We start from the raw sequence: 17393 nt of genomic DNA on the forward strand, positions 1-17393 counted from the left end.
ACACCAGGAGGTGACCTTGGCCTCTAGCCCTGTTTCTCTTCTTGGACCCTCTCCACTCATTCACGGTGTTGTTACTGAACTCATAGGTCCTGCCTGTCATTTATCACTGACTTTGGCTCCCAACTTGCAGACTTCCCCCACCTTGTTCCTTCTGCAATCCTCCCCAATGACATCACCAACCACGCAGATGGTGACCTGGCTGTACCCTGACCTCCTAAGTCTCTGAGTGGCTGACTGTGATAGCGGATGCCAGCAGGAAATGCTGAAGCAGCGGGGGCAGGAGATTCACACGGTCAAGGCTTAAAGTTCACCTTTAAATGTGTGTTGGTCATTCGGTGTAGAATTCTCTACTTCCTTGGGCGTCCTGTTCCCAACAGCCTCACCTCTGCTCCTCTCAGCCGTCACCCACAACCAAGTCCATATTTAGCACATGACACCACTCCACCTTCAGACCAGACAATACCCCATACCAATGCCACCAACACCACCGCGCCTGTAACTTAGCGGTTCCCCCGCTCACTCTTCTCATCAACCACGGCCTTCTTTTATGGTCTAGTTTGGCTTATCCTGTCCTATCTCCGCTTCCCTCCGTTGGCCCACAGTTCTCCAGTCGACAATATTTTGTGTTGAGTGCAGTGACAGACATCTGTAACCCTAGCACTTGAGAAGCTAAGTCAGAAGGATCATGACTTTGAGGCCAGACTGGGCTATATACTGAGATTCAATCTCAAATCTCTCTTTTTTAAATCTCGATAAGACCCAGCATTCCTTCGTTTCTTATCACAGGGTAAAGCCAGCCACATGTGTGCTCTGTGTCTGTGCCTAAGCAGCTGGCAACTGTTACATGATCTTTTCCTGGGGAGGCACAAACATCTGCTCACCCCATGTGATGGTTTGTATATGCTTGGCCTAGAGAGTGGCACTATTTAGAGGTTGTGGCCTTGTTGGAGTAGGTGTGTCACTGTGGGCTTTAAGACCCTTATCTTAGCTGCCTGGAAGTCAGTATTCTGCTAGCGGCCTTCAGATGAAGATGTAGACCTCTCAGCTCCTCCTGCATCATGCCTGCCTGGATGCTGCCATGTTCCCACCTTGATGATAATGGACTGAACCTCTGAACCTGTAAGCCAGCTCCAATTAAATGTTGTCCTTATAAGAGTTGCCTTGGTCATGGTGTCTGTTCACAGCAGTAGAACCCTGACTAAGACGCCCCAGTTAAACCACCAACAGGCCAAAGTATGATTCCACTGAAGCACAGTCTGGTGAACCGATTCATTTAGTAGGCTCACTTACAAAGTGTCAGGATCCCAGTGCAGCCACACCATCAAAAGGTCTCACCGCAGTACAGATGATGGCTTTCCCAGAGCTGCCCGGACAAGCATCCCCTTCAGTTACCCTTCAGTGGTTTGTACCTTGCACCTCCAGAGACCTCATAACCATGTGTAGCTTGGGCAGAGTCATCTACATCTGGGAGGAAGCTCTAGAAAGGAGCAGTGGGAATCTCAGGTGAGGGTCCCCGTTCCCCTCTTCTGTGAAGGAATGCCAACAGGCTCAGTCTTGAGGGTCCTTGCAAGTAGCCACAGCTGCTCTGTTAAGATTCTAATGGCAGTTATGTCCCCAGGACAGCGTTAGACATTAGATGCTAAGGGAGTAGGAACAGGGCGGGCTGGTGAAACCCTGGGCTCCAGCCACGAAACATCTTCAGCCTTGATAATCCTCTCATTTCCAAGGTCAACTTCTCCCCTCCCCATAATCATTTCAAAGCCTTTGATGTTCTCCTGACGCCTCCAGTCTCAGCGCATCCTCAGCACTCAGCAAAGTCTTTGTCTCCTGGCTGGAGAGCATAACAGCCTCTGGGGCAAGGATGTTTCATCAGCTCCCAATATCAAGCAACCAACTTCTCCCACACAACCTTCCTCCTGCTCCCGAGGAGGTCACTCACTCCCAGGGTCCTGCGCGGAGTAATTAGCCTTGCCTCTCCCTTTCATCAAGAGAGCATGCAAGGGTTGGGGCTGGGGTGGCTGTGACTCTGTTACTCCATCTCCTTCTTATCTTGGTCATTCAGAGTTACTATTGTTTGAAGTCATCTTAGGGTGTGGTAGTCCATACCTTGGGTCCCAGGACTTGGGAGGTCTCAGAGGCAGGTGGGTCTCTGTGAGTTCAAGGCCAGCCTTGTCTACCTATGGAGTTTCAGGACAGCCAGGGCTAAATAGGGAAACCAGATCTCAAAAAACTAATACTAAAAAGGAAACATATGTGTATATTTAACAGAATCATAGTTTTTATTTTTACCAGTCTGTATACTGAAGTGGGCGGGGCACATTCACACTGTAGCGCCTCTCACTTCAACCCATCTCAGTCTGGACTAACACTGCTTGGAATCATGAGAAGCCTCCACCAGAGGCTTGGGAGGGAGCTCAGTAAAATGCTTGACTGCTATTCAAGTGCAAGGAGATGAGTTTGATCTCCAAAACGCACATTAAAAACAAAACAAAAACCAAACCAGGCATTGTAGCACAGATCTGGAACTCCAGCACTGAGAGCCAGAGACAAGCACAGATCTCTGAGTCTTGCTGGCCAGCCAGCCTACACCATAAGCTTCAGGCCAGTGAAAGACTTTGTCTCTAAAAGCAAGGGGCACAGTGCCTTAAAGAACAATTCCCGGGCTGAAGAGATGGTGCTCTTTCAGGGGACCTGGGTTCAATTCCCAGCACCCCCATGGCAGCTCACAAGATCTAGCCTCTTCTCACAGACATGTACGCAGAAAAATCACCAATGTATATAAAATAAAAATAAATAAATCCTTTTTTTAAAAAAAAAGTGTCACGCAGTGGTGGTTCCTGCATTTAATCGCAGCATATGGGAGGCAGAAGCAGGCAGATCGCTGAGAGTTCAAGGTTAACTTGCCCAGTTCCAGGGCAGCCAGGACTATACAATGACACCCTGTCTTGAAGAACCAAAGACTGGTTACCTATCTGGTTACCCCTTGTGGCCTCCGCTGCACATTGCTCCTCCAGGCTGGTCCATTGGGGCTGGAGTCCTGGTCTTGCTTTCTCCTCGGCTCATTTCATCCACATCCACAGCAAATGATGCATCAACTTCTGCCCAGTCATTTGCCATCGCCTCTGGAACTTCTCATAGGAAGCCCGTGCCTAAGATGCTCTCAAACCCATGGCCTCCCCCAACTTCCTTCCCTGCCCCCTCTACTATCGGATCACCCAGACTCCAACACTCACTCCCCCATTCTCTACACCCATGTACTACTGGGCCTTTCAGATTTTACTGCCTAAATTCCTCTCATATCTTCTAACTTCCAAAGCCACCCACAGGCAAGTGCTATGGTCTTCTTACTGGCATAGGCCATGCTACCCTGGACCCATCCCAAGTCCTTGCTAGTCTACCAAGCCAAGATATCTTTGCAAACTGTGTTGATTACAGTGTTCCCTTCCTAACTGTCAGAGGCTCGTCACTGCTCTGTAGGTAAAACTACAACTGCTTGACATGGGTTTGGTGAACCCGGATTGTTGAGCCCTCTACTCAGCCCAGTAATAGGCTTTCTGTTTCTGCTTAATTGATAGTTTGACTCTGACACATACCATCACTATGACTTTATGCAAGTTACCTGAACTTGTCACTATCTAACAATGGAATTATCCAACACCTGAGGCACTGCGGCATTAAACGTACCAAACACTTATAGTAGTGCCTGCTACACAGTAGGCATTCAGGAAGAGCATTCACCTCCGAACCCCAGAGAGGGCCCCCCGCGCGGGGGGGCGCGGCGGCCCAGGGCACGGGCTCTCGTCTGGGCCTGACGTCACTACGTCCTCTTTCCACAGGCTCTTTCCACATGTTTTCATTGAGTCTTGTTTTCTTTCCCTCTCTGGCTATTCATTGCTTGTGCAGCCCAAGTGGGATTTCCTTGGGGGAGGCCTCTGGAAGTCCCTGACACATACTGGTCATCAGCATAGCTGTATGTGTATTTTCTGTTTTCATTCCCTTATTATTTTGGTCCTGGGGTTTGGCTGTTGTATTACTCAGGTGTCACAATTGTCCTTCTTCCAGTGCTCCCACGTCTGCAAGCACAAGTTATTTTTTCGTCAACTTTATAACTCTAGCATCTAAGCCATGCGTGGTAGTGCATGTCTTTGATCACTGGACTTGGGAGGCTGAGACAGGTGGATCTCTGCAAGTTTGAGGCCAGCCTGTTCTACAGAGCAAATTCAAGGATAGCCAAGGCTACCTTGTCTAAATAAGAAAGCAAACACATCAGAACAAAACAAAAACCTCCAGCTGCTGGCCAAGGACATGATATATAATAAATGCTAAGTGAATTCTGGAGGGAGGGAGGGAGGGAGGGAAGGAGGGAGGGAGGGAGGGAGAGAGAGAGAGAGAGAGAGAGAGAGAGAGCGCTCTGGAGATCTAGAAAGATGCATAATCAAGGCATCATCTTCTTTGGGGGCATTCTCAAAGATCTTCTCCTGTCCCTAGATATCTGAGAATTCTCAGGGCCTCACATTTGGGAAGGTGTTATCTCTGAGGTAAAAACACATTTCTTAATGCACAGCTAGAGACCAAGACTAGTTTCTCTCATTGCCCAGATCTGGCAGAAAAGCACTCATGACACACACTTAGAATACTGGTGCATCTGAACCAGGACTGCCCTTGGGATCCACTCAGCTGTGTCATGGGGGCTGAGAGAGGGGAAGAGAGCGGTCCGACCTCAATGTCACACAGCAAGTTCTTGGCAGAACCCAGGCCTCTCCTGTGCTCATCACCAGTAACTAGTTCTTACATTTGATAAGCAGCAAACTCCACTATGGCCAAGAGGCACGGGCCCACACATCACTTGGTTGCAAAAGGCTGGAGGTGAAACCCTGGTAGTCATACCTCTCAAAGTGTGAGAGGTCACAGCAGAAGATCATTCATGGCAGTCAGGGTCTACCTTGTGGAATTGGTGGGCTATTTGAAGTGGTCCCCGAGAAATAAACAGGAAGAAGGGCAGAGTGGGCACCTTAGGGAAACTAAGTACTGCCAGCCTGGGACCTACGGGTCAGGCGCATTTAGATAGCTCTGCCAGGCTTCTGAGAGGGTACAGGGAGGAGGGAAGGGGGCAGAAAGATAAGTCTAAGGGAATGAAGGGTCAGTAGGAGGGGGTGAGCTGGAAGCCAGCTGCCCTTGAGATCCCCCTTTCTTTGAGAGCTACCCTTCTCTCCACCATTACTAACCCCAGGAGGAGACACCCCCACCCCACTCCCTGATGCCAGAGGTTAGATGAGATGTTACTTTCCCCACTAGGCCGCAGTCAAAAGCAATCACCCATGATCAAGATGGAAGACTGGGGCAGAACCTAGGAGGAGCCAGCCAGGAGTGATGCAAAGATTAATATAGAAGAAGCAGGCTCAAGGGCATAGGTGGTGGGGTCTGAGTTGGTGGTTCAAAGCCAAGGTCTACGCTGTTTGTACCCTGACCTCATGCTTGAACAGAACAGTTCCTCGTCAGCCTCTGTCTAAGCTAGAGGGTGCAGGGCCAGGCCAAACAGGGACTCTAGTGTCATTGAGCTCAGCTACGCTTCCCACCCCCCACCCCCCTTGCCACTCTGCTCTGCGTCCGGGTCCTGCCTATTCCTCACCCACCTAGCTTGGTCTCACGGGCTAGGATTTATGAGGGCTGCCCTGCCATGGGCCCTGGGGTAATAAATCAGAGCAGAGCCTGTGGGTGTGTATAAAAGAAGGCCCAGGGGGTCTGGGTACACAGCTCTTAGAAAGCTTGGGCTGAACCAGATGGGCGGGAGAAGGATGCCTCTCTGGGCACTCCTGATACTCTGGAATTCTTGTGCCTTCAGTCTCCCGACAGACACCGCTACCTTTGGACGGTAACTTGGGCAGAGAAGGGGTGGCAGGGTACAGGAACTGGCATCTTACTAACACTCTCAGCTTTCAATATATGGGGTCATCCAATCCTTATGGCCAGACAGTCAGGGATGTATGATCCCGCTCTGACAATCCTAGAGACTAGCCCAAAGCTACACAGCCATAATTAATTAGGTCTGGAAGGGTTCTTTTTTGGAGTCTCATCTAGAGGATGGGGAACTCAGACAGTTACAACATCTCTGGTCCTTAATCTCACGATGCAATGATTGAAGAGGGCATGTACATGCTAACACTCCTGGGCAAGTTAGTTGCAGCACCTCTAGAGTTTTCCAGGTTAGATCCTGATTCACTAGCAGCAGATGGAGCTAAACAGCAAGCTAATCTCACCAATCCTCAGTGCGCCATTTTAAAGCAGGGTGATAACAGAGCCTGCTTCACAGGCTGCTTTGAATGTTTGATGAGATGATACACAGACAGCCGGGAATGCCACACTGGTACCAGGAATGGTGTAAGAAGCCATGGCCACAGCATGGATTATCATGGAGTGTCATAAAGGGGAGGCTCCTGGCAGCCCCATGCAGGGAGGATGAAACATTCCTTTAGTGCAATTCCAAGGCTCTGGGAACAAGGTTTCTTGAGGGAAAGTAGGGAAGGGACAAGATTAGGAGATGGCTCACCCGGAAATGATCCAGGGACTGAGATGAGGAAGTCCTGAAAGATTCGAGTTGTGAATCTGCTTAGTGCTTAGGAGGTGGTGGGATGCTTTCATCTTAAATTGAGTCTCCAGACCCAAGCACCCATTTTGCAGATGAGGATACTATGGGTGGCCTCAAAGAAGATCTGAGGGCCTCCCTGGTCTTTGTTTCCAAAACCCCGCCCTCTTGCTCCCAGGTTTGCAACAAGCAACTGCTGGGCTGGGAGTGTGATAAGAGGGTGGTGCTTCCTAGCATCCCACCCCAGGATAAAGGCCAAAGGAAGTAAACGAATGCGCATGCGGCAGAGAGCTTGGGATCAGCTAGAGGGCGCGGGGCTCTGTGCAACCTGCTCCGTGTAAAGTATCGTGCAGGTCACCTTGAGGGGCTGAGCAATGGGCTTTCTTCTCAAGGTCATTGCCTTATGTACACACAATGTCCAGATTCCAAGCTGAAGACAGCCCACTTAGCCTGACTGAGCAAGACCACCATCAAGGTGCCAGAGGGTAGAGAGGTTACAGAATGCTCAGAATCATGCACCATGCCCTCAGCATCAGGAGGCTCTATCCCCGCTATCCCCGTAGGCTAGGCTTGAAGGGAGCACTCAGGGAAATAGACCCATAGGGTGGTGCCCTTAGCGAGAGCATCTAGGTATGGGCTGTGATCATGCCATGAAGGACTAAGGATCTAGGAGAGGAATAGAAGGGGGTTTTATGTTTATTTTCTTTTGGGACAGACCCTCACTATGGAGCCCGGAACTCACTATATAGACCAGGCTGGCCTCAAACTCACAGAGATCAGCCTTCCTCTGCCTCCTGAGTGCTGAAGTTAAATGTATGCACCACCAGACCACAGAGGGGATTTCTAAAAGAGGAAGGGCTGTAAAGCAAAGCATGGATCCTTTCAGGAAATGGAGGAAAATAGACCCTTTTGGATATATATCCTCTTCTCTTCCTTTGTAGAGTGGGAAAATAAAAACCGCCCATCTGGTGGGATGGCTGGGGTCAACTAAAATAAGAGTGGGAAATACTTGTAAGCCATGATAGGACTAAGTCGTTTCTGCTGGAGGTTACAGATAGGTGTGAAATATGGGCAAAGTGGGGAGGTGAGGGTACAGAGTGCCAGGAGGAAGGTTAGGGCTCACACTGGAGAAGAAAGATGGCTCCCTGCATGTCTGCGAAAGCCCTGGCCCAGAACTGGCAACACCTTCCTCCAGCTGCAAAACAGTCTTCATGCCTATCTGACTCCGGCAGCCCTGGATAAGAAAGACAGACAGACAGACAGACAGACAGACAGACAGACAGACAGACAGAGCATGGACTGTCTCTGCTTGGCATTTCTGAGTCATCTTCACCCCTATGAACCTTCAGTGTCTCCACTGGAAAACAGGGAACTAGCTAGCTGTCATGTGGTTTGTATGCGGGTGCGTGCCAGACAGCTGGTCTGCCGCCAGGAGCAGCTCAGTGGGCTGCTGTTCAAAATTAAATCTCTTGAATTTCATCAGTCAATAATGATTGGAGGATAACTGATATGAGGTGAGGAGGGACCTGGGATTCAGGCCCAAGATACATCAACCCCCAGGAGAGGCACACAGGCAATCTATAGATACCGGCCTATCTGAATCGAGCTGGGTTCAGTGGGTACATACCACCTGCCTCTGTGATACCCCAGGGGGCACCAAATCCTTCTAGCTGCTGTGGGCATCTGCTGCCACCTCCAGGCCACCCATGGTACTGCCTCCCCTGTCAATCATAGGAGACAGTATAGACCTTTATGTTCCTATCCAGAACAGTGTTCAACACATGGTGATGATAACGATGAACGGACGGACCGACAGATGGAAAGACAAACTGCCTTATCTAACTAAAATAAGATCTGGGAATTATGTAGTACCAGAATAAGTGGCTCCAAGAGGCTTGTTCATTCTTCTGCAGAAACCCCAGGGCACAAAAAGTGATTTGTAATTGCATGGGAGAGTGTTAGTGATAGACGTACCAAAAAGCAAGGCAACATCTGGGCTCTGCCGATGTTGGAGTACTGCATGACTCTTCTGTTTTTCTTCCTCTACCCTGGAGCAGAATCCTGCTCAAGAAAATGCCCTCCGTCCGGGAAATCCTGGAAGAAAGGGGAGTGGACATGACCAGGCTCAGTGCTGAATGGGGCAGATTCACCAAGAGGCCTTCCTTTAGCAATGTCACCTCCCCCGTGGTCCTCACCAACTACCTGGATGTGAGTTCTGCCTCCTCCGCTATTTCATTTTCTCTCTGGGACTACCAGGCCCCACTCCTTCCACACCATGTCTGACTGAGAACCAAAGAGCACCTGAGTACCCTATAGAACTCCTATGTACAACTGAGTACCCTATAGAACTCCTATGTACAACTGAGAAGTCCAGTGGGGAGGGGCTGCTGTGATTTGTTTTGTTTTGTTTTGTTTTGTTTTTGAGACAGAGTCTCACTGTAGCCCTGGCAAGCCTGGAATTCACTGTGCAGCTGAGGCTGACCTTGAACTCACAAGAGTTCTACTCCCTTCTGCCTCCCAGGTGCTGGGATTAAAGACATGTGACATCATGCCCAGCTCTTTTAATTGCTTTGATTGGGCTTCCATGCCCCAGCGAGCCTCCTGTATCCCAGGAGAGCAGTGGACAATGTAGAGTCCTCAGATCTTAGTAAAAAGAAAGCCGAGAGCCAAGGGGACCAGATAAGGCCCCCAAACTTGAGGCCCCTGAGCCCTGTGTCCCCATTTTCTTTCTGCCCGCCCCCCACCACAGACCCAGTACTATGGTGAGATCGGCATCGGAACCCCACCCCAGACCTTCAAAGTCGTCTTTGACACGGGTTCAGCCAACCTCTGGGTGCCCTCCACCAAGTGCGGCCCCCTCTACACTGCTTGTGGTAAGAGTCAAGCCTCATGCCTCTCTCCCAGCTCTGCCTGCTGCACTTATGAACTCCTTTCCCTCAGCTCTATGCCACTGATCTGAGGAAGAGAGAGGAAGTGTCTCTCATCTTTATGAACTGGCAACTGAGGTGAATAGGCCAGCTTTGGGAAGTTCCTGGGCACCTGGAAGGCCATTTGCCAGTGTCCCATGGATTCAGACAGGAACAAAGTTGTAAACCCATTCCAAGTCTTGAGGCTTTTCCAATGATAGCCATAGATAATGCCCTAAGTACTTACTCTGTGCCAAATTCTTTTTGGCACTGTATCAGAGTTAGTAATGGTTTGAGACAAATGTCTCAGAAGCACAAGCACATAGGACAAAACCAAGAAACACTGTCCTTGACTGGTATACATTCTTCTTCCAAGCTGGGGGCTCAGGAAACTACAAGCATAAATACACGCACACACACTCCTAAGTCTTCAACCATACCAGCCATGCCCATACTTGTCCTGCCTCTGAGCCTTCTATGTAGGCCAAAAGCTCTCGTGCTGATTGGAGCCTGTGTCCCTCTGTTAGAGATTCACAGCCTCTATGACTCCTCAGAATCCTCCAGCTACATGGAGAATGGGACTGAATTCACCATCCACTACGGATCAGGGACGGTCAAAGGTTTCCTCAGCCAGGACGTGGTAACTGTAAGTAGGATCATCCCTATTTACAGCCATGGGGCCCATGTGGTATGGGACAGGTATACTCCAGCCCCCCTGGAGCCTGGGAAGCTGAAGCCCAACCTCCTTGGCAGCTTCTAGCTTCAGCTCCGAAGGCCACCATTGCAGTAGAGCAAACCGGCTGACACTGATGGACAAGGCTTTGCTTCTAACTTGCATGTGGGCGAGCCTAAACCCCACAGTTTCTTTCCTGGTAACCTGCCCGACTTGGCTAGTTGAGACCAAGCTTGGAATATTGAGATTAGGGATCAGGGTTTGGTGTCAAGGCAGTTTTGCTTTCTTTCAGTCAGTGTCTAAGCCTTTCCTGTTCTGGTGTCTCTCAGCCCCGCTGTGCCAGAGGTAGGGAAGGACACATACAGAAGTCCAGAGGAGATCAGTGTGAGCCTTTCCCTCTCACCATCTGGGGTAGGGGTAGAAAGGGAAGCCCTGGTTATGATGAGGAAATCTTCAGCCTTGGCTGGTAGGGCTAGCATGAAGATGGGCCTCTGGGAAGGTGCGAGTCACCTGTCTGGCAGGACCTCTTAGCCTTTATTTATAGCACTAGCCACCCCAAGCATAGAGGTGTTGAGAGGGTGTGTGCATATTTGACAGGATAGTCTTCCCCTAACTACAGTACAGAACCTGTGACTCTCTGGGGCCCCTGGTGTGAAAGTCAGAGCAGTTATCAGTCAAGGTTGGGCAGTAACCTCTGTCCCTTCTGGTTCTTCTCTCACAGGTGGGTGGAATCATTGTGACACAGACCTTTGGAGAGGTCACTGAACTGCCTCTGTTACCCTTCATGCTGGCCAAGTTTGACGGGGTTCTGGGCATGGGCTTTCCTGCTCAGGCCGTCGACGGGGTCACCCCTGTCTTTGACCACATTCTCTCCCAGAGGGTGCTGAAGGAGGAAGTGTTTTCTGTCTACTACAGCAGGTGGGCCTTTGACTGACTCCAAGACCAGAGCAGGGAGGGGCGGAGAGCTGGGAGGATGGCAAAAGTCCAGTCCAGGATTTACATGCTTCTGATTAGGTGATCCTCAATCCATATTTAGAACCACATTAGCCAATTAGAAAGAATGGAAGTCAAACATTTGGTCCTCAGGGACTGGCCACACGGACACAGCCAGCTTCGTGTCTTTGTTGGCGCCTTTGTTTATCTGTTCTTTCATTGATCTGGTCATCGGTCTGTTACCATGTGCTGTGGTAGGCTCCAGGGACGCACAGTGAATAAGACAACCCCTGCCCTCCATCCTCACAGAGCTTACTGCCCAGCAGGGGAGATGAGAGATACAGCACAGTGAGTGCTATTCTGAAGCTGCAGATGGTTTTCAATTCTAGGCCAGGGTTCTGGGTAGTTCAGCCAGTTTTAAGGAAGCTGTGGTCAGTACCCAAGCAGGGCTGGGATCTGCTGCCAGTGACTGGGTTTAAAGATGCTCTGAGCTGGAGGTAAAAATCATTATGGGTAAGAAGAGAGGCCAGAGGTAGTAAGACTAGAAGGGAGGGATGGCCTAGAACAATCTCAGAGGAAGCAGGAATCTCTGGATCATGACTCCGACAGACTTCTGTGCAAAGAGAAACATTGAGCAAATGACACCACTCAGAGGTTTGACTGAGTTTCAAAGAGACCAGAAAAGCAAAACGTGATAAGAGTGGAAGCAGATGTCAGATAGGGGTGGGGTGGGGTTCCACAAAATGTGAGCTGCTCTGGAAAATTCAACAGGGATGGAAATGTGGGGTGAGATCCAGAGAGAAGGGGGGAAAGGGAGGTGGGCATTCTTTTTTTCTTTTGGTTTTTCGAGACAGGGTTTCTCTGTGTAGCTCTGGCTGTCCTGGAACTCATTCTGCAGACCAGGCTGGCCTCAAACTCAGAAATCCACCTGCCTCTGCCTTCCAAGTGCTGGGATTAAAGGCATGCGCCACCACCGCCTGGCATGGGAGGTGGGTATTCTAAATGTGAGAGGATGCTTGGGCAATGCTGTGGGTGGAAGGAGAGCCGTGGGAAGACTGAGAATGTGGAGAGCACATGCATGGGGCTCAGAAGCAGGGGCCGTGGAGGGGATGAGGAGCCAGCAACAGGTAGCAAGAAGGCCTGGTAAGCAGGGGCCCTCTTCCCTTCCCTTGGGCCGGGAAGAAGGAAGAGGTAGATAAGTCACTGACTCTTTCGAGGAACCTGTGCACACCTACCCCATGTACACGTGTGCACATACACGTGTGTGTGTGTGTTGTGAATTCTAAGAAACTCCTTCGTATATACATGAATAAACTTAAAAACCAGCCCAAGGCAGCTGTGGGCTGAGGGAGTACCATGCATGTGAAGAGGAAAATGAGGGCAGTCAGCTTTGATTGGGAAGGAGAGCCTGGTTCCAGCCATCAGGTGTCGACCAAGGTCTCACCATTTGGTGACTCAGTCCCCTGGAGGGTGAAAATTAACCTCTACCAAACAACAGGGTTGCTGAATCTTGCCTACAAAGAAGGTCTCAGCTCTGGGTCGCTCGTTGCCTCAGCAGAAATCTTAAGGAGGGAGGAGCCTCATGTGGCTCCAAGCTCCAATATTTCCCAGACCCTTACCCCAGAGTCACACCTACACACTCACACACCCACACACTCAGGCCCAGCTCCACTAAATGTCTGCCTTCTCCCTAGAGTCTGCCCCACACGCCTGAGAAAGGCACGGTTTTCGACTTGTTTGCATCTACCCAGTGTCCTTGAAATAGACAGTCTTCTGGGGGCAGACGCACATTCCCTAGAAATACTTCTGCTACATTTAGGGAGGGTCCAGCAAGGGGAGAAGCAATGGGGTCTGTGCTCCTCCCGATGACAGCTTGCAGCCTTGCCATCTGCCCACTAAACCCTTCCTCTGCGCTACCCTGCACCAGACTCATCCCCGCGTCCCGGGTGTGTCTCTGACTTCTGCTGATCTTTCCTTTAGGGATCCCCACCTGCTGGGGGGCGAGGTGGTGCTGGGAGGCAGCGACCCACAACATTACCAAGGCAACTTCCACTATGTGAGCATCAGCCACACTGGCTCCTGGCAGATCACCATGAAGGGGTCAGCAATCAAAACCCTCCCAACCATCCAAACTGACGCACTGTGGTCAGGGTGGGATGGGATAGGGTGCGGGGGGCACACCTTAAGGCACAGCCATCATCTGCTCTCTGCTTGTTCCATCCAGGATGGGGGCATGAAGATTTGAGGGTAGAAAGGAGGGAACTCAGGGAAAGGAGGCGGAGTCTGGAGGCTGCGTGTTGATGGCTAGGAGCAGTCAGTACCTTTCCTTAGTGCCTCAGCCCACCTCCAGTTCACACCAGACTGTGTGACCTCCTATCACTACCCTAAATTGGGAAAGGCTTGCAGGCGGGGGAGTGGGTGCCTGGCAGCTTCTACCTGCCTGCCTTGTCTGTGTGTCTGAGTGTCTGTGTGTATATGTGTGTATGTGTGTCTGCCTGCCCGCCTGTCTAACTGTAGCCTCTGCAGGGTCTCTGTGGGGTCTTCCACCTTGCTGTGTGAGGAGGGCTGTGCAGTAGTGGTGGACACTGGTACATCCTATATCTCGGGCCCTATGAGCTCCCTGGAGTTGATCATGCAAGTCCTGGGAGCCAAGGAGAAGAGAACGAATGAAGTAAGAGATACGTGGGGAGAGCTGGGTGGCAGCGAGGGGTGGCGGTCAGGGGTGGCAGCAGCATCAGGCTCCAGTCTCCAAACCATCGGGATAGCACTGGGTCGGAAACAAAGCTATCCCCTCCCTGAATGTATGGCATGCCTTCCATAGAAAGTGACCAGGGATTGTGCCCAGCCTCTCTGGCACAGGGCTCTCTAGTCTGCTTAGGGCCTTTCACACTGACAACACCTCTCTTTACTCACCCAGTATGTTGTGAACTGTAGCCAGGTGCATGCCCTCCCCGACATCTCCTTCTACCTGGGAGGCAGGGCCTACACACTCAGCAGTACGGACTACGTGCTACAGGTGAGGCTGTGAGAAGGGTGGGCAGGGGCCATTGAAGGAGGACAGGCATAATGTACAGATCTCCTAGTAGACTCGTGGCTGATAAATGTGGCCCGTGGCATCTGGAGACATTTTAGCAATCCCGGTCCCCAGGCCACATGCCTCGCCTAGCAGATCAGAACTTCCACAACAGGCTCCTGGGAATCAGAGTTTTAAAAACTCCCCTGTAGGTCCCATTATGGAGCTAAACTCTGACTCAGTGGTAGTACTCTCTCCACTTCTGAGTGGCCCTCTTTCTAGCCCTCCATCCTTTTCATGCTCCCGGGCTCAGAGATATTCAGTGGCTTGTTTTGGATAAGAAGCTAAGCGAGCCTGTAAGCAAAGGGTAGACACACTGTTTGCCTGATACCTACCACAGTGTCTGTCCGCCCCCCAGGAGGGCTGGGATTTAGGATGGGCTAACTGGCTCTGGGAGGATGTAGGAGAGAAGAGGCATACACTGAAGACAGTTGCTCCGTTCTGGTGGTGGGAAGGGGTTGTGTGGAAGGTAATAGAGCAATCCTCCTGCTTCTTGCCAGTATCCCTACAGGAATGATGACCTGTGCATAGTGGCTCTCCAAGGCCTGGACATTCCGCCGCCCACTGGACCTGTCTGGATCCTGGGTGCCACATTCATCCGCAAGTTCTATACAGAGTTTGATCGGCATAACAATCGCATCGGGTTTGCCTTGGCCCGCTAAGGCCCTCTGTCACCCAGTGACCATAGGCCAAGCCAAAGCTGACACGACTGGGGGCCATTTTGTCTGGCCTTGCTCTCAACACAGGGACACTGGACACAGAGCCCCTGATGAGTGTTTGCCCCTTCGCCTGCACTTTCCCTGCTTTGAAGAAAAACAGAATAAAGACTTCATGTTTACAACCTGTTCCGGGTGAGTTCTTTTGCGTTTAGAGAAGGAGGGACAGCTGCATGGTCACATATGGAAAAGACTATGACACATGAGGCCAGAGACATACCTTCTTTAGTAAAGTACTTGTTTTGCAAGTGTGAGAACCTGAGTTTGATCCCCAGAACCCACGTTTAAACACATGCACACACACACACATACAGAGGCATGGTGGCGGATGTTTCAATCATGGCAACCAGGGTGACAAAGACATGTAGAGACAAGCAGATCCCTGGAGTTTGATACCTTAGGAATGATAATTGAAGCTGTCCTTTGGCCTACCCACACAAAGACACACACAGACACAGACACACACACACACACACACACACACACACACAGAGAGAGAGAGAGAGAGAGAGAGAGAGAGAGGCAGACAGACTGACTGACAGAGACATAGAGACAGAGAGAAAGAGACACAGAGAGACACAGAAAAACACACAGGCAGAGACATATAGAGAGACAGAGAGATGGACAGAGAGACAGTGAGAGATGGATTAGAGAGAGAATGTGACACACACACACACACACACACAAATGTTTTTATGTATAAGGTTAATGGTTTCTGTCTACTGTCAACCAGATTCACACAGAAATTTTTCATACAACTTTGGCTGGGGAGTTTACAAAGAGATAGGCCCCATGTCCCTCCAGGCCATTGGAGAAAAATCCTTAGGGATATGGCAGTAGAGTGCAGGTAATTATGCTGGCTAACTTAATGTCAACTTGACACAAACTAAAGTCATCTGAGAGGAGGGTACCTCAATTAAGAAAATGCCTTCAGAAGATGGGGCTGTAGACAAGCCTATACAGAGACCATTTCCTGAATTAGTGATTGGTGGGTGAGGGTCCAGCCCATTGTGGGTGGTGATGTCCCTGGGCTGGTGGTCCTTGGTTCTATAAGAAAGCAGGCTGTACAAGCCAAAAAGAGCAAGTCAGTAAGCAGCACCCCCATGCCTCTGCATCCTGCCTCCATCTCTCACCATCTCTCTGTCCATCTCTCTGTCTCTTTCTCTATATGTCTCTCCCTGTGTGTCTCTCTGTGTCTCTTTCTCTCTGTCTGTCTCTGTCTTGACTAAATTTGATGATGAACTGTGATGTAGAAGTGTAAGTCAAATAGACCCTTTCCTCCTCAAGTTGCTTTGGTCATGGTGTTTCATCCCCCAGGCTCTGTGCTGCTGAGCAATCCCACCCTATATGAAATTCCCTGGAAAACCTCTGCGCATTCTGTGTGCCTCTGCTCCATGTGACCATGTACAGAGGCAATCTAAGTCGTCACTGTGTAAGAACATGGAATGTCAGACATCCAACACTCCTACCTCACACGTGAAAAACTCATAGAGACAGAAAGGTTAATTTGCCCAAGATCACTCGGTGAAGAATCAAGCGGGGAAGAATCCTGAAAAGCTATCCAGCCCAGATGACTCAGCCCCTGGGGGGCGGAGCTCTTACCTCAATCCCATGTGAGTGCTGCAGGCACAGGGACAGAGCTCCAAACACCTTGCTTTGGGTCAGGTGCACATTTGGGCTGTCTTCCATCTCCAGACCTAAGTTCCACAAGCTTTGCACAGTCTGCTTCCTTATAGAACCCAGGACCACCAGCCCAGGGATGGCACCACCCACATTGGGCTGGTGGAGGGCTCTTTTCCAACTCACCCCTCAGGCTGCCCACGAAGAGTGTATATTTTAGGGGACAAGAAAGCAGAATCTCCTTGTAGTTCCTCATCCCTCTTTTGTTTCCCCCCACAAAAAGCAAGGTACTGAGTGTACCAACCAAGCCCTTAGTATCCGTAGGATTTCACTCTCCTAAGGTTAAGGACCCAGGGCTTCTCTGAGGTGATATTTGTATAGCAGGAGCTGCTTGCAGGGTGCTGGCACAGAGCTGAGAAATAAGCCTGGACTCCCACTGATGTTGTTCCCTTGTGCTGCAAGTTTTACTTTGCCTATTGCAAAAGAAAGAGCTGGAGGCAATGTCCTTTCCAGTTCTGGCATCCTGGGACGTCATGACCTCAAGTAGGTGGTCCTTCGCCTATCATCCGCTACAATGTCCAATACAGTGGCTGCGTATGGTTGTTTGCATGCTTATGAAGATTAAAGTTACACAAAATGTCACATTGGCCACATTTCAAGGGCTGAGTAGTCACATGGGGCTAGTGGCCCCTGTAAGAGGCACCAGCATAGAAACTGTATCAGAAGACCTGAGTGCTGAGTAGACCAAAAGGCCTTCTGGTGGAGAGGTACCTGAATAGGTCAGAGGGACAAGTTGGGGACACAGGAACACAACCTTTTTGTAGGCATTTTTCAAGTTGGGCAGTGTGAGGTGGTAAGAAAGGAGGTCCCCAAGGCAAGCCCTGGTTTC

The 17393-nt window shown here is 50.4% G+C and overlaps 1 protein-coding gene across 1 annotated transcript; it reads left to right on the top strand.

Moving 5' to 3' along the window:
* The first annotated feature begins 5673 nt into the window (after positions 1–5673).
* Positions 5674–15013, top strand: Ren (renin). Its single transcript, XM_028764739.1, has 9 exons — positions 5674–5872; positions 8641–8791; positions 9333–9456; positions 10017–10135; positions 10884–11080; positions 13076–13195; positions 13622–13766; positions 14013–14111; positions 14669–15013. Exons 1-9 carry the CDS (start codon positions 5781–5783, stop codon positions 14828–14830), a joined length of 1209 nt encoding a protein of 402 aa, XP_028620572.1. The 5' UTR covers positions 5674–5780; the 3' UTR covers positions 14831–15013.
* The last annotated feature ends 2380 nt before the right edge of the window (positions 15014–17393 follow it).

The sequence above is a fragment of the Grammomys surdaster genome, unplaced genomic scaffold (genome assembly GCF_004785775.1).
Source record: "Grammomys surdaster isolate TR1022 unplaced genomic scaffold, NIH_TR_1.0 145, whole genome shotgun sequence".
In the NCBI taxonomy this organism is placed as follows: Eukaryota; Metazoa; Chordata; class Mammalia; order Rodentia; family Muridae; genus Grammomys; species Grammomys surdaster.